Genomic DNA, 23954 nt, shown 5'->3' with positions numbered 1-23954 from the left:
AACTACCCCTCAACAGAATAACTAAGCGGAGGAACCCGCAACAGAGGAAAATTCAGAGACTGTGACCTCTGCCCTAGAACTAATGGATATAGATATAAACAAGATGTCAGAAATAAACTTCAGGGTAATAGTTATGCAGATAATAGCCAGGTTGGAGAAAATTAATTAATGGCAACATATATTCTCTAAAAGCAAAAGTGAGAGCCGATCTGGCAGAACTTAAAAATGATAACAATGAGACCCAATCTAATCTAGATACTCTAACAGCTATGGTAAATGAGACAGAAGAATGAATTAGTGATCTAGAAGACAAACTGGTAGAAAAGAAGGATCAGGAGGAGGTCTGGAACAAATAGCTTAGAATCCATGAAAACAATGTCAAACTATTGGGATTCCTGAGAAGGTGGAGAGAGAGAAGACTAGAAGAAATATGTGAGTAAATCCTGAGAATTTCCCTAATCTGGGGAATGAAACAAGCATTTGTGTCCTAGAGGCAGAGAGAACACCTCCCAAGATCAAGGAGAATAAACCAACGCCTAGGCACGTAGTAATAAAACTCACAAATCTTAAAACCAAGGACACCATCATAAGGGCAGTTAGTGGGGAGAGATTCCTTACATAGAGGGAGAAACATCAGAATAATGTCAGACTTGTCCACAAAGACCTGGCAAATGAGAAAGGGCTGGCAAGACATATTCAGGGTACTGATGAGAAGAACTTGCAGCCAAGAATACTTTATCTGGCAAGGCTGTCATTCAGAATGGATGGAGAGATAAACAGCTTCCAAGACTGGCAAAAACTGAAAGAATATATGACCACTAAGCCAGCCTTCAAGAAATATAAAAGGGGGGTTCTATAAAAGGAAAAAGCCCCCAGAGTGATATAGAACAGAAATTTACACAGACAATCTGTAGAAACAAGGACCTCACAGGCAACATAATGACAATAAAATCTTATCTTTCAATAATCACTCTCAATGTGAAAGGCCTAAATGCTCCCATAAAATGGCACAGGGCTGCAGAATGGATAAAAAGACAGGACTCATCCATATGCTGTTTACATGAAACTCATTTTGAACCTAAAGATACATCCAGACTGAAAGTGAAGAAACGGAGAACCATCTTTCCATGCCAACAGACTGCAAAAAAAAAGCTGGGGAACCAATTCTCCTATCAGACAAATTAGATTTTTAAGCTAAAGACTATAGTCAGAGATATAGAAAGACACTCTATCATTCTTAAAGGGTCTATCCAACAAGATCTAACAATTGTAAATATCTATGCCCCCAATATGGGAGCAACCAACTACATAAGCCAACTGTTAACCAAAATAGACATAGTGATAATAATACTTTAATTGTAGGAGATCTTAACACTGCACTCTCAGCAACAGAAAGATCATCTCAGCAGAAAATCAACAAAGAAACAAGAGCTTTCAATGATACACTGGACCAGATGGATCTCATAGATATATACAGAATATTCTATCCTAAAACAACAGAATACTCATTCTTCTCAAGTGCACATGGAACTTTCTCCAGAAGAGACCACATACTGGGTCACAAATCAGGTCTCAACCGATACCAAAAGACTGAGATTATTCCTTGCATATTCTCAGTTTACAGTGCTTTGAAACTGGAACTTAATCACAAGAAAAAGTCTGGAAGAAATTCAAACACTTGGAAGCTAAAGACCATCCTGCTCAAGAATGTTTGGGCCAACCAGGAAATCAAAGAACTTAAACTATTCACAGAAACCAATGAGAACGAAAACACATCAGTCCAAAACCTATCGGATATGGCAAAGGCGGTCTTAAGGGGGAAATACATAGCCATCCAAGCCTTGCTCAAAAAAAAACCCAAACAAACAAACAAACAAAAAAAACCCAGAAATATCCCAAATACCCATACTATCTTTACACCTTAAAGAACTAGAGGATCAACAACAAATTAGGCCTAACCCACACATGAGAAAGGAAATAATTAAATTAGAGCAGAGATCAATGAATTAGAAACCAGAAATACAGTAGAACACGTCAACGAAACTAGAAGCTGGTTCTTGAAAGAATGAATAAGATCGATAAACCACTGGCCAGATTTATCCGAAAGAAAAGAGAAAGAACGCAAATTAATAAAGTTATGAATGAAAGGAGAGAGATCAACACTAACATCATGGAAATAGAAACAGTAACTAGAAATTATTATCAACAGCTATATGCCAATAAGTCAAGCAACGAAGAAGAAATGGATGCACTCCTGGAAACGTATAAACTCCCAAGACTGTAACAGGAAGAAACTGTCAACCTGAATAGATGGATAAACAGTAACGAGATTGAAGCAGTGATCAAAAACCTCCCAAAAAACAAGAGTCCAAGAACTGACAGACTCCCTGGGGAATCCTACCAAACATTCAAAGAAGAAATAATACGTATTCTCCTGAAGCTGTTTCAAAAAACAAAAAGAGAAGGAACAGTTCCAGACTCTATGAGGCCAGCATTACCTTGATCTCAAAAGCATGCAAAGACCCCATCAAAAAGAATTTCAGACCAATATCCCTGATGAGTGTGGATGCCAAATTTTTCAACAAGATTCTAGCTAATAGGACTGAATAGTACATTAAAAGGATTATCCACCACAACTAGGTGGGATTTATCCCGGGGATGCAAGGGTGGTTCTCATTCGCAAATCAACCAATGTGATAGAACACATTAATAAAAAAAGAAAGAAGAACCACATGGCCCTCTCAATTGATGCAGAAAAAGCATTTGACAAAATACAACATCCTTTCCTGATTAAAACTCTTCAGAGTATAGGGATAGAGGGAACATTCCTCAATTTAGTAAAATCCACTTATGAAAAATCCAGTGAATATCATTCTCAATGGGGGAAAGCTGAGAGCCTTTCCCTAAAGATCACGAACACAACACAGATGCTCATTCTCACCATTATTGTTCAACTTAGTACTAGAAGCTTAGCAACAGCAATCAGAAAACAAAAAAGAAATAAAAGGTATTAAAATTGGCAAAGAAGAAGTCAAAATCTCTCTCTTCGCAGATGACATGATACATTACGTGGAAAACCCAAAAGACTCCACCCCCAAATTACTAGAATTCATACAACAATTCAGTAATGTGGCAGGATACAAAAATCAATGCACAGGGCGCCTGGGTGGCTCAGTGGGTTAAGCTGCTGCCTTCGGCTCAGGTCATGATCCCAGAGTCCTGGGATCGAGTCCCACATCGGGCTCTCTGCTCAGCGGGGAGCCTGCTTCCTCCTCTCTCTCTCTGCTTGCCTCTCTGCCTACTTGTGATCTCTCTCTGTCAAATAAATAAATAAAAATCTTTAAAAAAAAAAAAAAACTAATGATGTACTGTATGGTGACTAACATAATAAATAAATAAATAAATAAATAAATAAAAATAAAATAAGCTAGAAAGAAATAAGAAACCATTGCTTCCAAATGAAAATACAATGATATCTGGTATTATTTAAAGACAATACCTCCCAACCAAGGCCAGCTACAAAATCTTCATATGCTTGACTTCCTCCTGTATTGGTGAGAATGGAATGTTTGTCTTCTTGTCCTTCAGCAACATAAAATACTGCGATCTTGTGGGTCTCTCGACTGTAAAACAAAAGATAACACCATTCATTTAATCATTAATTTATTCATTCACCCAATAATTAAGTCCAATGTACAAAGTATGTGGCAATAAAAAGATGAAAATGAATTAAATCTTGTAATCTACTGATGAAGGTATGTAAATAAGTAAAAATTTGAAAAGTTATAAACTTGCCAGTAGAACGAAAGAAAGGTGTGATTACTTTTGACTGGAGAAACAGAGAGACACTTAAAGGAGACAGTAACACTGAGTTGGGTGAAGGCAAGTGAGTCTGACAAATAAAGAGGAGAAAGAGAGGAAAGACATGTGAGTACATGAAGCATCTGAGGAATTACCTGTTGTACAATGTGGCTAAAATCCCAGAGTTAAATGGATGTATTTTAGAAATAAAACTAAGTAGTAGTATAGAGATGACTGATAAATGATTTCTTCAAAGGGCAGAATAAGAAATTTATACACAAATACTACAGAATCGTATGGAATAAGTGAAAAGCTCTTAGACATTTTCTTTTTACATTCTTTCAAATTAAAAATGTTAATAAAAACAAATTTCTCATATGACATTTGGCTTTCCAAGTTAACTAGGGCACACTACATTTGGTCTAGGATGATTTAACAAAGCTAATGAACTTTATAACCAGAGGCAATGTTTTCACTACTATAATATGTAGAAATTAGGAAGCAAACAAACAAACCAGATCCAACAAGTAAGAACTGAAATTATTTTAAAAAGTTAGTCAGATAACCAGATTTTCCTATCTTGAGGAATTTGTAAGGTCATGATTGCAGGTTTCAACATCAGCAACTTAAAATCAGGAACAAAGATTATTAGCTACTTTCACTAATGGCAATATTTCACTTTATGGCGGGAACACTTAGGCAACTTTTGGTATATTCATTGTATTGTTAGGATAATCTAACCTAAATAATAAAATAAAATTGGGGTGTGCCTTCCAGAATTACAAAATAAGTATCTCAGTGGACCCTTTCTCAAGCAAAACAATTTAAGTGGTGAAAATGATTTCTATAAAATCATTTAAATTCTCTGCATATTGTCCTAAGGGCATATAGCAAATGGAAAAACATTTATTCAAGAAAACCTACCAAATCTAGTAAGAACAAAATGAGTTTTTGGCATCTGAGCCATGATTGCTCCCTTACCTCACCCCTTTACTTCTGCATTATACCTTTACCGTGGGCATTCTACTCAGACCAAGATAAGGGTTCCCTCACTCCTCCAGTTCCAAGACTGGGAATATGGTTTCATCCTGAGAGAAGAAGGCTGCTGGCTGTGTTTCTCATCTTCCCAAGATCCATGCTACACATGATCTATTCCAGGCAGCTGTGACTGAGAGAACTACATCTCCCTTAACTCATCCAGCTCTCTCTCTTACAATGGAAGCTCTAGGTGCAAAAGGCTGAGTCTGTACCAATTTTCCCCACTCTAGCTTACCAAGAGGCTAGAGGTCACATACCAGTAGATGAAAGCTAAGAAGATGAAGAACTGCCAATCCTTCCCTAACTGTTCACTTATCGAGTGAGGGTGTTATTCTAGGAAATTCATAGAAAGATACAAAAGATCCAGAATATCCATAACTATCTTGAAAAAGAAGACAAAGTTGTAGGATTCATAATTCCCAAATTTAAAACTTGCTACAAAGCAGCAGCAATCAATGCACTGTGGTAATGTGATAAGAAGCGACAAACACATGTATATGGAACAGAATCTTTGATCTAGAAATAAACCCTTATATTTGTCATCTACTGCTTTTCCGACAAGGATACCATAACAACTCAATGGGAAAAGAAGCATCTTTTCAACAAATAGTGCTAGGACAACTGGATATGTACAAGCAAAATAAAGAAGTTGGACTGTTACCTTGCAACTTCCTACCTCACACCAAAAACAACAAACAAAAAGGACATTAGATCTTAATGTAAGGTTTAAAAATATAAAGTCTTATAAGAAAGTTTATAAATCTAGTATCCATGGCAAAAAACTGTACATGAATGTTCACAGCAGCATTATCCATAATATCAAAAAAGTAAAACCAACCCAAATGTCCATCAACTGATGAATGTATAAACAAAATACTCATACAATGGAATACTACTCAGTATAAGAAAGAATGAGGTGTTGAGACACACTGCAGTATGGATGAACTCTGAAAACACTATACTAAGAAGCCTGCCACAAAAGACCATATATTGTCTGATGCCTTTTATATGAAATGTCCAGTACAGGCACATCTATAGAAATAGAAAGTAGATTAACATTGTCCAGAGCTGGGGAGTGGGGGAAGAGGATGGTTGGCGGTAATGGGGAGTTACTAGTAATGGGTAAGGGATTCTTTTTGAAGGAACTAAAATATTCTAAAATCAGGTTGTTGTGATAGCTGCACAACCCTGTAAATATACTAAAAACATGTATACTTTTAAAATAAACAAAATTTGTGGTATAAGAAGTACATCTCAAAAAAAAAAAAAAAAGAAGACGTATATCACAAGAAAACTGTTAGGAATTTAACTTGGAAGCATGATCCACTACATTTAAATTTTGATCATGGCAGAAAGGGAACTTCTCAGTGTTCTTACTCTGTTTCTGTTTCACAATCCAAGTAATTCTTGAATTATTTCAAAAAAATTTTTTCAGGCATAGGGCTATCAATTAGAACTCATAAATCACAATTTATAAAATTGGGAAGACTTAAATAGAAATGTTCACCTAGTACTACATAAATCTAAAAGCAGGAAGAAAGGTATGTGCCATGTAGGAAAAAAATAGGACATAAATCTTTACTGTTGGGGTCCATTATCAAAAGAATGAGACTGAGACAGAGTGAAGGCTATGCAAAGCCTTATTCTATGCCAAGCATTAGAAGTTAGACTAACCAGCCAGGGGAACAAGACTGAGACAAAGTGAAAGTTATATGAAGCTTTATTCTATGCCAAGCATTAGAAGTCAGACTGACCGGCCAGGGCTGCCTCCGAAGAGTGCGACCCCCTCCTGATCTCACAGGCTGGTTTTATAGGGCATAAATGCAGACCCAAGGTACGTGGCTTCTATTGTTAAGGCGTTTACTCCCGGAATCGATACCCGGAACCATACCAGGAACTACAGGGGCATTTATTCCTGGAATGAAGTCCGTGGATGTAAACAACAACATAGCTACCTAGGCAATATGGAGTTGCTCTGGCTAAGCAGGCCCTAATAGTTAAACAGATTTTAACATAAAATTGGCCCTAAAATTTACAATGCAAAAGTAAAAGAGAAATCACCTTTATATTATCTATAACCTTCCTACAATTTGTAAAAGCAGAACTCAGCTGCCCTTCATGTCAAATTTTAATTTTTCACCATTCCCTTTTATTTTTCTATTTATCTAACTACTGCTGCCAAAATGTTTGGTATATTGCCATTAACTTAATATGTACAATAATGAGTAACTAGGGAAAGATACCAGAAAAAAAGCCATAAAATTAACAAACTTGCAACTTACATGTAACCAGGTAAGAATATGTATAGAACTGGCAAAATATTATAAGCTTACTATTGGAAAATTCAAGCTGAAGTGTACTAAGTTATAAGACTTCTGAATCCCAGCATATACACTGTGATAGAAATAATAATACAGGGGCACCTGGGTGGCTCAGTCTGTTATACATCTGCCTTCAGCTCAGGTCATGATCCTGGGGTCCTAGGCTCAAGCCCCAGATCGGGCTCTCCACTTAGCGGGAAGCCTGCTTCTCCCTCTCTCACTCCCCCTGCTAATGTTCCCTCTCTCGCTATGTCTCTCTCTGTCAAATAAACAAAATCTTTAAAAAAAAAAAAAAGAAAGAATAACACAAATTTTGAGATTTGAAATTAGAAAATCTGGTGTTTCAACCAAGAGGAACAGGCATCAATTAATCTAGTTGAAGAAAATAAAGGATCTATAAATGGTCCAGGGAGGTAAGAGTATAAACAACGTCACTTTTTATTTTTCCTCTCTAGTCCATCAGAAAAGTACAAGCATACCTCAAAGATATTGCAGGTTTAGTTCTAGGCTATAATAAAGTGAATATAGCAATAAAGGGTATATAAAAGTTATGTGTATACTTCACTATAGTTTATTAGGTGTGCAATAGCATTATGTCTAAAAAAAGCACATACCTTAATTTAAAAACCACTTTTTGCTAGAAAATGCTAACCATCATTTGAGTTTTCAGCAAGTCATAACCAGTGATAATAGATCACCATAACGAATATAATGAAAAGGTGTGAAATACTGCAAGAATTTCCAAAATGTGACAGAGATGCCAAGTGAGCAAATGCTGTTGGAAAAATGGTGCTGATAGACTTCATCTCTTGCCTTTTCAAACAGTCTCTTTAAAGTTGTAAAGACATGAGTCAAGGGGTTGGGTACAAGAAAATCAAAGACAGAAGAAGGGATAATAAGAACTGGTGCAACAGTTATAAAAATCTAAGGACAAGAGAAAGGAAATGGTCAAGTTTGGTGACTGAAATGATATTTCTAAACACAGTCAAGAAAATTATGAGGAGGATCTGATTTGGGAACAAACTGGTGACCTGGAAATGGAAATAAGGAGGCAGGTGAAATTTTGTAATACACAGAAGCACAATCATGACAGAGAACTGACAGACAGAAGTACATGGAAAGAATGACATTGAGAATTGGGATATCCCATTGAGAGGAATAACTATGTTAGGGGGTTCTGAGGTAAAAGATGAGCCAATAAAGACAAATTTGGAGTAATTCCAGAATTAGGAGTTGAATGAGGGAACTGTAGTGTTACAGAAGCCAGGGGGAGAAGAAAATTTTAGAGAACAGACAGCAGTATTAAATTGGGGATATAATACTCAAGGGGTTTTTAGGGCAGTGAACTATTCTATAGGATACTGTAATGGTAGATATCTGTTACTTTACATTTGTTGAAACATACACCATGTACAACACTGAGAATAAACTCTAAGGTAAACTATGGATTTCAGTTAATGTATCAGAACTGTTTGACCAATTTTAGCAGATGTTATCAAACTGATACAAGAGACAGAAAAAAGTATGTGTAGGAGGAAAAGGGTACGTGGGAACTCTCTGTACTTCGCAATTAATTATTTTGTAAATCTAAAACTGCTGTAATCTTTTAAAATGCTTATTAACTACATTTAGTTAATTAGAGGAATCAAAGTTATGTGTATAGATTGAGCATTGAGAAAACTTTAGACTTGATGGTCAAGGTACTAACCTTCAGAAGAATAGTTTCAGTAGAGCACTGAGGTCTGGAACATATGGTGAGCAAGAGAGCAAAAGAGTTATGATTCCTGCCCTGAAGGACATGCCCATCTAGTACCAAAGATAAATTATCATGGGGAAGAGTTAGGATATGAGAACTCACAGATTATTTAGAGAGTTATTATAATTATTCTGGAAAGAATAAGAATATCTAATAATAATACAGAGTGATAAAATGTTATGACAGGGAAGTGTTACAGGACTCTGTGAGAGCACATGGAAGATCCACACATAGACTGGGGAGGAAGGTAAAGAGAGGTAGTTTAGGGAAAGGATTTCAGAAAAAATCATCTTTAAGCTGAGACTAAAAAAAATGGACAGGAGCTATACTCTGAAAAATTATATAGCCTAAGACCATTTCATTGTTAAAAAATAAAGAATAAAAGTAAGACAGAAGCATTCAATTCTAGAAGAAAAAAGCATAAAGTTTATAAATAAATAATAGACAAAAATTAATGAGTGAGAAAACAAAGAATAAACGAGAAACTGTGTCTTTTAAAAAATTAAGTAGATTATTTACATCAAGACAGAAAAGCCCACTGTGATGGTGATGCATAATTATAACTCTAGTTTAAAAGTTAGGAAATAAATGTTTTCAAAATAACCATAAACATAACAATTTGTTACTGGAGAAATACCATAACCTAAAATGTGAGGAAGAAGTAAAAGTATAAAGTTTCTGTATGCTATCTATCAAGTTGTAATCAGCTTAAAATGTTATAAATATAACATATTTTATGTATCCCTCTAGTGCTAACCACAAAGGAAAAAATCTGCAGCCCATAAACAAAACACTGTGATAAAGGACTCAAACATAATACTGCAAAAAGTCTTTAAATCTCAAATGAAGATACTAAGAAAGAAAGCAAAAAGGATCTACAAAACAGAAAACAATGAAAAAATGGCATTTGTAAGTTTTTATCTCTCAACAATTACTTAAAATGTAAACAGATTAAGCTCTTTAATCAAAAGACAAAGAATGGCTGAATGGACCAAAAAATGAGATCCAAATGATATGCTCCTTACAGGAGACTCATTTTAGCTTTAAGCACACACCGAGAATAAGAATTGAAGGTACAGAAAATAATATTTTAAGCAAACTGTAAACAAGAGAAAACAAAGGTAGCTATATTTGTGTCAGACAAAATAGACTGAGTTAAAAATGGTAAAAAAAAAAAAAAAAAGACAATGTAACTACCATAAAGATAAAGGGGTCAATCCATCAAGAAGATATAACAATTATAGGGGAGCCTGGGAGGCTTAGTTGGTTAAGTGACTGCCTTCGGCTCAGGTCATGATCTCCGGGTCCTGGGATCAAGTTCCCCATCAGGCTCCCTTCTCAATGGGGAGTCTGCTTTTCCCTCTGGCCCCAACCCTTCTCATGCTTGCTCTCATCCTCTCTCAAATAATAAAATCTTAAAAAAAAAAAAAAGATACAACAATTATAAACATTTATGCACCCAGCACTGGAGCACCTAAATATATAAACCAAGTACTAAAAGAAAAGGGAAATACACAGAAATACAGTAATAGCTGGGGAGATTAATACCTCACTCTCAACAAGGGACAGATGATCCAGATAGGAAATCAAATAAAGTGAATTTGAACAATACTACAGATCAAATGGACTTAACATATATATAGAACATTCTGTCCACTAGCAGCAAAATACACATTCATCTCAAGTGCACATGTAACATTTTCTAGGATAGATCATGAGCTAAAACACACGAGTCTCAACAAATTCAAGAAGACAGAAATTATATCACCTATCTTTTCCAACTACAAAGGAATTAAACTAGAAATCAATGAGCAGCAGGAAAGTTGGAAAATTCATAAATACATGGACACATTATTCATAAATAAATGACACACTCCTGAACAACCACTGGGTCAAAGAAGAAATCAACAGGGAAATTAAAAAATTAAAAAATATCTTGAGACAAACAAAAAAGGAAATGTAATAAACCATAGCTTATGGAATGTAGCAAAAGCAGTTCCAAGAGGAGAGCTTAAAGTGATAAATACACACAAGAAAAAAAAAGTATCTCAAATAAACAACCTACTTTACTTACACCTAAGGGAACTAGAAAAAGAATAAACTAAGCCTGAAGTTAACAGAAGAAAGGAAATAATAAAAATTAGAGCAGAGGGGTGCCTGGGTGGCTCAGTGGGTTAAAGCCTCTGCCTTCAGCTCAGTTTGTGATCCCAGGGTCCTGGGATCGAGCCCTGCGTAGGGCTCTCTGCTCAGCAGGGAGCCTGCTCCCCCCCCACCCCGCCTGCCTCTCTCAGTCTACTTGTGATCTCTGTCAAATAAATAAACAAAATCTTTTGGGGAAAAAATTAGAGCAGAAATAAATGAAATAAAGAAAGGAAAATGGAAAAGATGAAGAGCTGGTTCTTTGAAAATATAAACAAGATTAACAAACCTTCCGCTAAGTCTAGCGGAACACAACAAAAAAGGACCCAAATAAATATTATTATAAATGAAAAGGAGATGTTACAACTGATACCAAAGAAATGCAAATGATCATGAGACTACAATGAACAACTATTTACCAAACAAGTGGACAACCTAAAAGAAATGCATGAGTTCCTAGAATTGTACAACCCACAAAGACTTACTTATAAAACTCAGAAAATCTAAACAGACCAATAACATGTAGGTAGATGGAAGCAGTAATCGAAAACTTCCCAACCAAATCTCCAAAATATTAAAAAACTCATAAAACTCAACAGCAATAAGACAAATAGTCTGATTAAAAATGGGTAAAAAAAGAAAAGAAGGGCGCCTGGGTGTCTCAGTGGGTTAAGCCGCTGCCTTCAGCTCAGGTCATGATCTCAGGGTCCTGGGATCAAGTCCCGCATCAGGCTCTCTGCTCAGCAGGGAGCCTGCTTCCTCCTCTCTCTCTCTCTGCCTGCCTCTCTGCCTACTTGTGATCTCTCTCTGTCAAATAAATAAATAAAATCTTTAAAAAAAAAAAATGTGTTTAAAAAAAAAAAAAGAAAGAAAAAAAAAGAAAAGAAGACCTAAAAAAAAATGGGCAAGGACCCAAAGACATTCTCCCAAAGAGGATATTCAAATGACCGACACATACATTAAAAGGTACTCAGTATCACTAATCATTAGGGAAATGAAATTTAAAACCACAATGAAATATTACCTCATACCTGTTAGAATGGCTATTATCAAAAAGACAAGAGATAACAAGTGGTGAGGATACACAAAAAAGACAACTCTTGTTGTAAACTATTGGTGGGAATGTAAATTGATGCAGCTTTTATGGGAAACAGTATGGAGGTTCCTTAAAAAATTAAAAACAGGGGCGCCTGGGTGGCTCAGTGGGTTAAAGCCTCTGCCTTCGGCTCAGGTCATGATCCCAGGGTCCTGGGATCGAGCCCTGCGTCGGGCTCTCTGCTCAGCAGGGAGCCTGCTTCCTCCTCCCTTTCTCTCTGCCTGCCTCTCTGCCTACTTGTGATCTCTGTCAAATAAAATAAATAAAATCTTTTAAAAAAAATTAAAAACAGAATGACTACATGATCCAGCAATCCCACTTCTGGATACATACCCAAAGAAAATAAAATCACTACCCTGAAGAGCTATCTGCATCCCCATGTTCAATGCAACATTACTTGTAATAGCCAAGGTATGAAACAACCTGTGTCCATCAACAGATGAATGGATCAAGAAAATGTCATATACATGTACAGCTGACCCTCGAACAACAGGGGTTTGAATTGCATGGGTCTATTTATAAACAAATTTTGTTTTCAATAAATACAGTATAGTACTACACTGTGAATGTATTTTCTCTTATGATTTTTCTCAGTAACATTATTCTTACTTTAAGAATACAATATATAACACATATAACATAAAAAATATGTTAATTGACTTTATATTATCAGTAAGGCTTCCGGTCAAGAGTAGGCTATTGTTGGTTAAGTTTTTAGGAAGTCAAAAGTTATACGCAGATATTGAACTACATGGGGATGGGGTGGAGTTGGTGCCCCTAACTCCTGTGTTGTTCAAGGGCCAACTATACAATGGAATGCAGCAGTAACAAAAGAAGGAAATCCATCCTGCCATTTGTGACAACTTGGATGAAACTTGAAGGCATTATGCTAAGTGAAATAAGTCAGAGAAAGACAAATACTGTATGTTCTTACTTATATGTGGAATCTGAAAAAACTGAACTCAGAGAAACAGAGAACAGACTGATTTCAAGGGTGGGGGCTAGGGAAATGGGCAAAATGGGTGAAGGTGGTCAAAGGGTATCAACTTCCACCTGTGAGATAAGTTCTGGAGAGGTGAAGAATAGCATGGTAACTACAGTTAACAGTACTGTATCATATTTAAAGGTTGCTAAGAGAGATTTTTAAAGTTCTCATCACATGAAAAATTCTAACTACGTGAGGTGATGAATGTGTTAACTACGTTTATTGTAGTAATTCATTTTATAATATATCTATTTATAAATCATTATTTTAAACCATAAACTATCATAATGTTGTATATCAATTCTATCTCAATAAAGCTAGGGGGAAAAAACCTTGAAGGGATGATTTGGGAATACATAAACTAATTAATTTTTTAAAAAGAGCAAAAAAATCCCACTAAACTAAAATGAGAAAAGGAATATAGCAGAATTATGATATGTGTATATGTACTAATCCTATTAGCATGCATTTGAAAATCTCAATGAAAGCGAGTTTTGCAAAAGCAAAAAACACCGAAGATGAAAAGAGCTAAAAGAAAATCTAGAGGCTAATAATGATGAAACAAACTGAAAGAATTAGAAATTTTACTAGTTATTCCAAATTTTCAAACAATATATAATATTCATTTCATGGAGCTGGCTATAATCTTAATTCTAAACATAAGAAGAATGGGTAAAAAATTAAATAAATAGAGAATTTGCTTAGAAATGGGCTATGCCCTAATTCAAAAGGAAAGCCTAGTAAATTTAACACAACAGGAAATCAAACGTTATTCCAAGAATTATTTAATATTAGCAATCTAGTGATACTATGTACAATTTACATCAATAGTTAAGAAAGCAAAACTGTATGAAAATTTGAATAGATGCTGAAAAACTCTAGTAATGTGATGTCTACTCTTACAAGAACTAACACTGTAGTGAAAGTTCTAGTCAATGCAATTAAATATGAAATAAGCAAAAAAAGGCATAACTTTTAGAAAAGAGATTATTTGTAAGATAATTACACACCTAAATAGAACCAAATAGACAACTCTAAAATGTTTTTTAAAAAAAGAGAATTCACTGAAGTATTTGGATAGCAAAATATAACAGGAAAAACAATTCTATTTAGAATAGCATCATTACAGGGAGGAGTCAAGATGGCGGAGAAGTAGCAGGCTGAGACTACTTCAGCTAGCAGAAGATCAGCTAGATAGCTTATCTAAAGATTGCAAACACCTGCAAATCCATCAGCAGATCAAAGAGAAGAACAGCAATTCTGGAAACAGAAAAACAACCACTTTCTGAAAGGTAGGACTGGCAGAGAAGTGAATCCAAAGCGACGGGAAGATAGACCCTGGAGGGAGGGGCCGGCTCCCGGCAAGCGGCGGAGCAATGGAGCACAAAATCAGGACTTTTAAAAGTCTGTTCCGGAGCACAAAATCAGGACTTTTAAAAGTCTGTTCGCTCCAGAGGCTAAACCAGGGCGAAGCCCACGCGGGGTCAGCGTGGCCTCAGGTCCCGCAGGGTCACAGAAGGATCGGGGGTGTCTGAGTGTCGCAGAGCTTGCGGGTATGGAACAGGAAAGCCGGCTACAGAGACAGAGCCGACAGTAAGCTCGCAGCTCGGGGTTACCTTGAACCGGCCACAGGCTCGGTGAGCTCGGAGCGCGGCTGGAGGTCAGGCAGATGGGAGATACTGGGCGCTGTTCTCTGAGGGCGCACTGAGTGGGGCCTCGGGCTCTCGGCTCCTCCGGGCGGAGACCAGGAGGCCGCCATTTGTATTCCCATCCTCCGGAACTCTACGGAGAGCGCTCAGGGAACAAAAGCTCCTGAAAGCAAACCCAAGCGGATTCCTCAGCCCGGCCCCTAGTAAGGGTGGTGCAATTCCGCCTGGGGCAAAGACACTTGAGAATCACTACACCAGGCCCCTCCCCCAGAAGATCAAGAAGAAATCCAGCCAAGACCAAGTTCACCTACCAAGGAGTGCAATTTCAATACCAAGGAGAGCAGCAGAATTCCAGAGGAGAAAGCAAAGCACGGAACTCATGGCTTTCTCCCTGTGATTTTTTTAGTCTTGCAGTTAATTAAATTTTTTTTTTCATTTTTTTTCTCCTCTTCTGCTAAAATTTTTTTTCATTAACTTTTACCCTTTTCTTTTTTTTTTTTTTTCCAATTTATTTATTTTCAGAAAAACAGTATTCATTATTTTTCCGCCACACCCAGTGCTCCATGCAAGCTGTGCTCTCTATAATACCCACCACCTGGTACTCCAACCTCCCACCCCCCCCCCCCCCCCCGCCACTTCAAACCCCTCAGATTGTTTTTCAGAGTCCATAGTCTCTCATGGTTCATCTCCCCTTCCAATTTACCCAAAAGCACATACCCTCCCCAATGTCCATAACCCTACCCCCCTTCTCCCAACCCCCCTCCCCCCAGCAACCCACAGTTTGTTTCGTGAGATTAAGAGTCACTTATGGTTTGTCTCCCTCCCTATCCCATCGTGTTTCATGGATTCTTCTCTTACCCACTTAAGCCCCCATGTTGCATCACCACTTCCTCATATCAGGGAGATCATATGATAGTTGTCTTTCTCCGCTTGACTTATTTCGCTAAGCATGATACGCTCTAGTTCCATCCATGTTGTCGCAAATGGCAAGATTTCGTTTCTTTTGATGGCTGCATAGTATTCCATTGTGTACCCTTTTCTTTTTTAACGTTTTTTAAATAGTGTATCTAATATATATATTTTTTCTTTTTTATATTTTTCTTTATTCATTTTCTTTTTAAATTCTTTTCTTTTCTTTTTTTTTTTTTTTTTTTCTTTTTGAACCTCTTTTTATCCCCTTTCTCCCCCCTCACGATTTGGGATCTCTTCTGATTTGGTTAAAGCATATTTTCCTGGGGTTGTTGCCACCCTTTTAGTATTTTACTTGCTCCTTCATATACTCTTATCTGGACAAAATGACAAGGCAGAAAAAGTCACCACAAAAAAAAGAACAAGAGGCGGTACCGAAGGCTAGGGACCTAATCAATACGGACATTGGTAATATGTCAGATCTAGAGTTCAGAATGACAATTCTCAAGGTTCTAGCCGGGCTCGAAAAAGGCATGGAAGATATTAGAGAAACCCTCTCAGGAGATATAAAAGCCCTATCTGGAGAAATAAAAGAACTAAAATCTAACCAAGTTGAAATCAAAAAAGCTATTAATGAGGTGCAATCAAAAATGGAGGCTCTCACTGCTAGGATAAATGAGGCAGAAGAAAGAATTAGCGATATAGAAGACCAAATGACAGAGAATAAAGAAGCTGAGCAAAAGAGGGACAAACAGCTACTGGACCATGAGGGGAGAATTCGAGATAAGTGACACCATAAGACGAAACAACATTAGAATAATTGAGATTCCAGAAGAAGAAGAGGGGGGAGCAGAAGGTATACTGGAGAGAATTACTGGGGAGAATTTCCCCAATATGGCAAAGGGAATGAGCATCAAAATTCAGGAGGTTCAGAGAACGCCCCTCAAAATCAATAAGAATAGGCCCACACCCCATCACCTAATAGTAAAATTTACAACTCTTAGTGACAAAGAGAAAATCCTGAAAGCAGCCCGGGAAAAGAAGTCTGTAACATACAATGGTAAAAATATTAGATTGGCAGCAGACTTATCCACAGAGACCTGGCAGGCCAGAAAGAGCTGGCATGAAATTTTCAGAGCACTAAATGAGAAAAACATGCAGCCAAGAATACTATATCCAGCTAGGTTATCATTGAAAATAGAAGGAGAGATTAAAAGCTTCCAGGACAAACAAAAACTGAAAGAATTTGCAAACACCAAACCAGCTCTACAGGAAATATTGAAAGGGGTCCTCTAAGCAAAGAGAGAGCCTACAAGTGGTAGATCAGTAAGGAACAGAGACCATATACAGTACCAGTCACCTTACAGGCAATACAATGGCACTAAATTCACATCTCTCAATAGTTACCCTGAATGTTAATGGGCTAAATGCTCCAATCAAAAGACACAGGGTATCAGAATGGATAAAAAAACAAAACCCATCTATATGTTGCCTCCAAGAAACTCATTTTAAGCCCGAAGACACCTCCAGATTTAAAGTGAGGGGGTGGAAAAGAATTTACCATGCTAATGGACATCAGAAAAAAGCAGAAGTGGCAATCCTTATATCAGATCAATTAGATTTTAAGCCAAAGACTATAATAAGAGATGAGGAAGGACACTATACCATACTCAAAGGGTCTGTCCAACAAGAAGATCTAACAATTTTAAATATCTATGCCCCCAACGTGGGAGCAGCAACTATATAAACCAATTAATAACAAAATCAAAGAAACACATCAACAATAATACAATAATAGTAGGGGACTTTAACACTCCCCTCACTGAAATGGACAGATCATCCAAGCAAAAGATCAGCAAGGAAATAAAGGCCTTAAACAACACACTGGACCAGATGGACATCACAGATATATTTAGAACATTTCATCCCAAAGCAACAGAATACACATTCTTCTCTAGTGCACATGGACCATTCTCCAGAATAGATCACATCCTCGGTCCTAAATCAGGACTCAACTGGAATCAAAAGATTGCGATCATTCCCTGCATATTTTCAGACCACAATGCTCTGAAGCTAGAACTCAACCACAAGAGGAAGTTTGGAAAGAACCCAAATACATGGAGACTAAACAGCATCCTTCTAAAGAATGAATGGGACAACTGGGAAATTAAAGAAGAATTGAAAAAAATCATGGAAACAAATGATAATGAAAATACAACGGTTCAAAATCTGTGGGACACAACAAAAGCAGTCCTGAGAGGAAAATATATAGTGGTACAAGCCTTTCTCAAGAAACAAGAACGGTCTCAGGTACACAACCTAACCCTACACCTAAAGGAGCTGGAGAAAGAACAAGAAAGAAACCCTAAGCCCAGCAGGAGAAGAGAAATCATAAAGATCAGAGCAGAAATCAATGAAATAGAAACCAAAAAAACAATAGAGCAAATCAACGAAACTAGGAGCTGGTTCTTTGAAAGAATTAATAAAATTGATAAACCCCTTGCCAGACTTATCAAAAAGAAAAGAGAAAGAACCCAAATAAATAAAATCATGAATGAAAGAGGAGAGATCACAACTAACACCAAAGAAATACAAACTATTATAAGAACATACTATGAGCAACTCTACGCCAACAAATTTGACAATCTGGAAGAAATGGATGCATTCCTAGAAACGTATAAACTACCACAACTGAACCAGGAAGAAACAGAAAGCCTGAACAGACCCATAACCAGTAAGGAGATTGAAACAGTCATTAAAAATCTCCAAATAGGGGATGCCTGGGTGGCGCAGTTGGTTGGACGACTGCCTCCGGCTCAGGGCGTGATCCTGGAGTCCCGGGATCGAGTCCCACATCAGGCTCCCAGCTCCATGGGGAGTCTGCTTCGCTCTCTGACCTTCTCCTCACTCATTCTCTCTCTCACTGTCTCTCTCTCTCAAATAGATAAAATAAAATAAAATAAATCTTTAAAAAAAAAAAAAAAATCTCCAAATAAACAAAAGCCCAGGGCCAGACAGCTTCCCGGGGGAATTCTACCAAACATTTAAAGAAGAACTAATTCCTATTCTCCTGAAACTGTTCCAAAAAAACAGAAATGGAAGGAAAACTTCCAAACTCATTTTATGAGGCCAACATCACTTGATCCCAAAACCAGACAAGGATCCCATCAAAAAAGAGAGCTATAGACCAATATCCTTGATGAACACAGATGCGAAAATTCTCACCAAAATACAGGCCAATAGGATTCAACAGTACATTAAAAGGATTATTCACCACGACCAAGTGGGATTTATTCCAGGGCTGCAAGGTTGGTTCAACATCCGCAAATCAGTCAATGTGATACAACACATCAATAAAAGAAAGAACAAGAACCATATGATACTCTCAATAGATGCTGAAAAAGCATTTGACAAAGTACAGCATCCCTTCCTGATCAAAACTCTTCAAAGTGTAGGGATAGAGGGCGCATACCTCAATATCATCAAAGCCATCTATGAAAAACCCACCGCAAATAACATTCTCAATGGAGAAAAACTGAAAGCTTTTCCGCTAAGGTCAGGAACATGGCAGGGATGTCCATTATCACCACTGCTATTCAACATAGTACTAGAAGTCCTAGCCTCAGCAATCAGACAACAAAAGGAAATTAAAGGCATCCAAATCAGCAAAGAAGTCAAATTATCACTCTTCGCAGATGATATGATACTATATGTGGAAAACCCTAAGGACTCCACTCCAAAGCTGCTAGAACTTGTACAGGAATTCAGTAAAGTGTCCGGATATAAAATCAATGCACAGAAATCAGTTGCATTTCTCTACACCAACAACAAGACAGAAGAAAGAGAAATTAAGGAGTCAATCCCATTTACAATTGCACCCCAAACCATAAGATACCTAGGAATAAACCTAACCAAAGAGGCACAGAATCTATACTCAGAAAACTATAAAGTACTCATGAAAGAAATTGAGGAAGACACAAAGAAATGGAAAAATGTTCCATGCTCCTGGATTGGAAGAATAAATATTGTTAAAATGTCTATGCTACCTAAAGCAATCTACACATTTAATGCAATTCCTATCAAAGTACCATCCATCTTTTTCAAAGAAATGGAACAAATAATCCTAAAATTTATATGGAACCAGAAAAGACCTCGAATAGCCAAAGGGATATTGAAAAAGAAAGCCAAAGTTGGTGGCATCACAATTCCGGACTTCAAGCTCTATTACAAAGCAGTCATCATCAAGACAGCATGGTACTGGCACAAAAACAGACACATAGATCAATGGAACAGAATATAGAGCCCAGAAATAGACCCTCAACTCTATGGTCAACTAATCTTCGACAAAGCAGGAAAGAATGTCCAATGGAAAAAAGACAGCCTCTTCAATAAATGGTGTTGGGAAAATTGGACAGCCACATGCAGAAAAATGAAATTGGACCATTTCCTTATACCACACACAAAAATAGACTCAAAATGGATGAAGGAACTCAATGTGAGAAAGGAATCCATCAAAATCCTTGAGGAAAACACAGGCAGCAACCTCTTCGACCTCAGCCGCAGCAACATCTTCCTAGGAACATCGCCAAAGGCAAGGGAAACAAGGGCAAAAATGAACTATTGGGATTTCATCAAGATCAAAAGCTTTTGCACAGCAAAGGAAACAGTTAACAAAATCAAAAGACAACTGACAGAATGGGAGAAGATATTTGCAAACGACATATCAGATAAAGGACTAGTGTCCAATATCTTTAAAGAGCTTAGCAAACTCAACACCCAAAGAACAAATAATCCAATCAAGAAATGGGCAGAGGACATGAACAGACATTTCTGCAAAGAAGACATCCAGATGGCCAACAGACACATAAAAAAGTGCTCCATATCACTCGGCATCAGGGAAATACAAATCAAAACCACAATGAGATATCACCTCACACCAGTCAGAATGGCTAAAATCAACAAGTCAGGAAATGACAGATGCTGGCGAGGATGCGGAGAAAGGGGAACCCTCCTACACTGTTGGTGGGAATGCAAGCTGGTGCAACCACTCTGGAAAATAGCATGGAGGTTCCTCAAAATGTTGAAAACAGAACTGCCCTATGACCCAGCAATTGCACTACTGGGTATTTACCCTAAAGATACAAACGCAGTGAACCAAAGGGGCACGTGCACCGGAATGTTTACAGCAGCAATGTCCACAATAGCCAAACTATGGAAAGAACCTAGATGTCCATCAACAGATGAACGGATAAAGAAGATGTGGTATATATACACAATAGAATACTATGCAGCCATCAAAAGAAATGAAATCTTGCCATTTGCGACAACATGGATGGAACTAGAGCGTATCATGCTTAGCGAAATAAGTCAAACGGAGAAAGACAACTACCATATGATCTCCCTGATATGAGGAAGTGGTGATGCAACATGGGGGCTTAAGTGGGTAGGAGAAGAATAAATGAAACAAGATGGGATTGGGAGGGAGACAAACCATAAGTGACTCTTAATCTCACAAAACAAACTGAGGGTTGCTGGGGGGAGAGGGGTTGGGAGAAGAGGGGTGGGGTTATGGACATTGGGGAGGGTATGTGCTTTGGTGAGTGCTGTGAAGTGTGTAAACCTGGCAATTCACAGACCTGTACCCCAGGGGATAAAAATATATGTTTATAAAAAATAAAAAATGAAAAAAAAAAAAAAGAATAGCATCATTACAATAAAATAACCCTAAAAGTAATGTCTGGGTCAAAGAATAAATGAAAAACACACCATGATTATGAATGGGAAGAATGGTGATAGCAAATGTACTTCTATTCTCTCCATATGAAAGTTTTATTGTAATTCAAACCCAAAATATCAATGGGATTTTTCTTCTGGAAAGCAATAACATAATTCTAACATGTATCCAGAAGAACAAACAAGTGAAAATATCTAAATGAAAGTGAAATATAAACAAGTGAAAATATCTAAGAAAGAAGAATATGTATGAATAGGGTGAGGAAGAAGACTACTTCTATCAGATACTAAGTTACAAAGCTAATAAATACTAACATCTGTACAAAATTGATAGACAACTCAGTAGAAATGAAAAGATAGCTCTGAAATAAACAGGTTAATATCTGTTAAAGGAAACATCAAATCAATGAGAAAGGTATGAATTATTCAACAAATCAGAGAAACAGGCTATTCTCTAATACTCAAGGCAGTTCCATTTCTTATTCCATAAACTGAAATGTATTCCAGAAGAAATAAAGAATTAAATGTAAAGTAATTACCATTCCTACCAACTAATTATGAATCCAGAAGGAAATACAGTAGGACATTTAAACTAATTTCAAGACAGAATTCTCTAAGCACAATAAGCAACTGAAAAAAAAAAAACAAAGAAAGAAGACTGAGAAATAAAATTACATAAAAATGAAAACCATGAGAGACTGGACTCTGAAGAACAAACTGAGGGTTTTGGAAGGGAGTGGGGGTGGGGGATCAGTGAGCCTGGTGATGGGTGTTAAGGAGGGCACGTATGGCAACAATGAATCTTGGAACACTGAAAAAATTAAAATTAAATTGAAAGAAAAAAAAAAAAGAAAAAGCTGTATGCTAAACAATATGAAGTTGTTGAAAACTGAAAGCCAAGCAACTGGGAAAACTCCCATATTAAATACAAAAGTTAATCCTTAGATACCCACATATGTAGGAGAGCTCTTGCAATTAAGAAAAATTTCCTTTTAAATAAAAAAAAGACACTAAGAGGGAATTTCAAAAAAGATTAAAATTTCTTCCAATGAAATTTCTTACAATGAAAGATAATAACTTCACTAGTAGTAAAGAACAATAAAGAGATACCATTATCTGCCTCTCAAGCTAGGAAAGATTTAGAAAATGTGACCAATACCTTGTGTTGCTCAGGCTGAAGTTGTATTAGTGTTCTTACACACTGTTGGTAGGATTAGAAATTAGTACTTAGTGAAAAGTAATTCTGCAATATGTATGGTTTGAAATAAGCTCTTATGCTTTGATGTAATAATTCCATTTCTAGGAATCTATCCTAGGGCAAGATATTAAAAACAACTTAAAAGTCCAATAATCACAGAACTTGGCACCATAAAAAATTAGTTTTGAAAAATATCAAAATGCTTACAACATGAGGAAAATGCTCAAAACATGATAAAGTCCTTTTTAAAACATAACTTACTATATACATATTAATGTGATTTTAGTTTTTTAAAACAAAAAAATCGTATGTATATTAAAAAAAAGACTGAAAATACATAAACAAATGTTAAGGATAGTGTTATAAATATATGACTTATTTTTCTACTGTACATTTTCTATAATAACTAGAGAAACTAAACACTTTTAAAAGATTATTCTTTTTTTTTTTTTTTTTAAGATTTTATTTATTTATTTGACAGAGAGAAAGGTCACAAGTAGGCAGAGAGGCAGGCAGAGAGAGAAGGGGAAGCAGGCCCCTTGCTGAGCAGAGAGCCCAATGCAGGGCTGGATCCCTGGACCTGAGATCATGACCTGAGCCAAAAGCAGAGGCTTAACCCATTGAGCCACCCAGGCACCCCTAAAAGATTATTCTGAGAAAAGCTAAAAACCACAAAAACAAAAGAAGTGAGTAAAGACTCTATTTTCTCATAAAAAAGGCATATGAAAGGGATACACTAAAGCTTGATAGGACAGTAACTGGGCACCTGGGTGGCTCAGTTGTTAAGCGTTTGCCTTTGGCTGGGGTCATGATCCCAGGGTCCTGGAATGGAGACCCACGTGGGCTCCCCGATCAGCGGGAAGCATGCTGCTCCCTCTCCCACTCCCGCTGCTTGTGTTCCCTCTTTCACTATGTCTCTCTCTGTCAAATAAATAAATAAAATATTTAAAAAAGAAAAAAAAAAAGGATCCTGAGGATAGTTTTGTTTTCTTTTGTTTAAAGAAGCACTCGATAGAGTGTGCTTATGGTAAAGGGGTAAGCAGAAATACAAGATAAAGATATGATAACTTTTTGAAGATCCTAGAAGTATAGATTGGGAAAAAAAAGATTTTTCTGAAAGTGAAGGGGAGCAGGAAAAGATGGCTCAATACAGACATTTTAAAGAGAGGATATTTTAAGGCGAAGTTGTTTGAAGTAGGAAAGGAATGAATAATCTTGTTTACTTTGCATTCCTATAGAATAGTGCTGGCAAGGTAGTTTGTTTCAAATGAGTCCCCCAACTGGCAGAACCACTGGATTTAATTGATGAGAGGTATGACTAATGTTGCG

At 36.9% G+C, this 23954-nt stretch overlaps 1 protein-coding gene across 11 annotated transcripts in view; it reads right to left on the bottom strand.

The window, feature by feature from the left end:
* The window catches only part of RALGAPA1 (Ral GTPase activating protein catalytic subunit alpha 1), a 267907-nt gene that overhangs the window by 70262 nt on the left and 173691 nt on the right, over positions 1-23954 (bottom strand). For all 11 annotated transcript variants that reach the window (XM_044232090.1, XM_044232095.1, XM_044232088.1 and 8 more), the window contains one exon: positions 3500-3623. In XM_044232090.1, the coding sequence (XP_044088025.1) occupies positions 3500-3623 (124 nt within the window). The remainder of the gene's footprint in view (positions 1-3499; positions 3624-23954) is intronic.

Source organism: Neovison vison, chromosome 13, assembly GCF_020171115.1.
Source record: "Neovison vison isolate M4711 chromosome 13, ASM_NN_V1, whole genome shotgun sequence".
Classification (NCBI taxonomy): Eukaryota; Metazoa; Chordata; class Mammalia; order Carnivora; family Mustelidae; genus Neogale; species Neogale vison.
The sequence above is the reverse complement of the archived record's forward strand: the minus strand, read 5'-3'. Positions and strand labels throughout refer to the sequence as shown.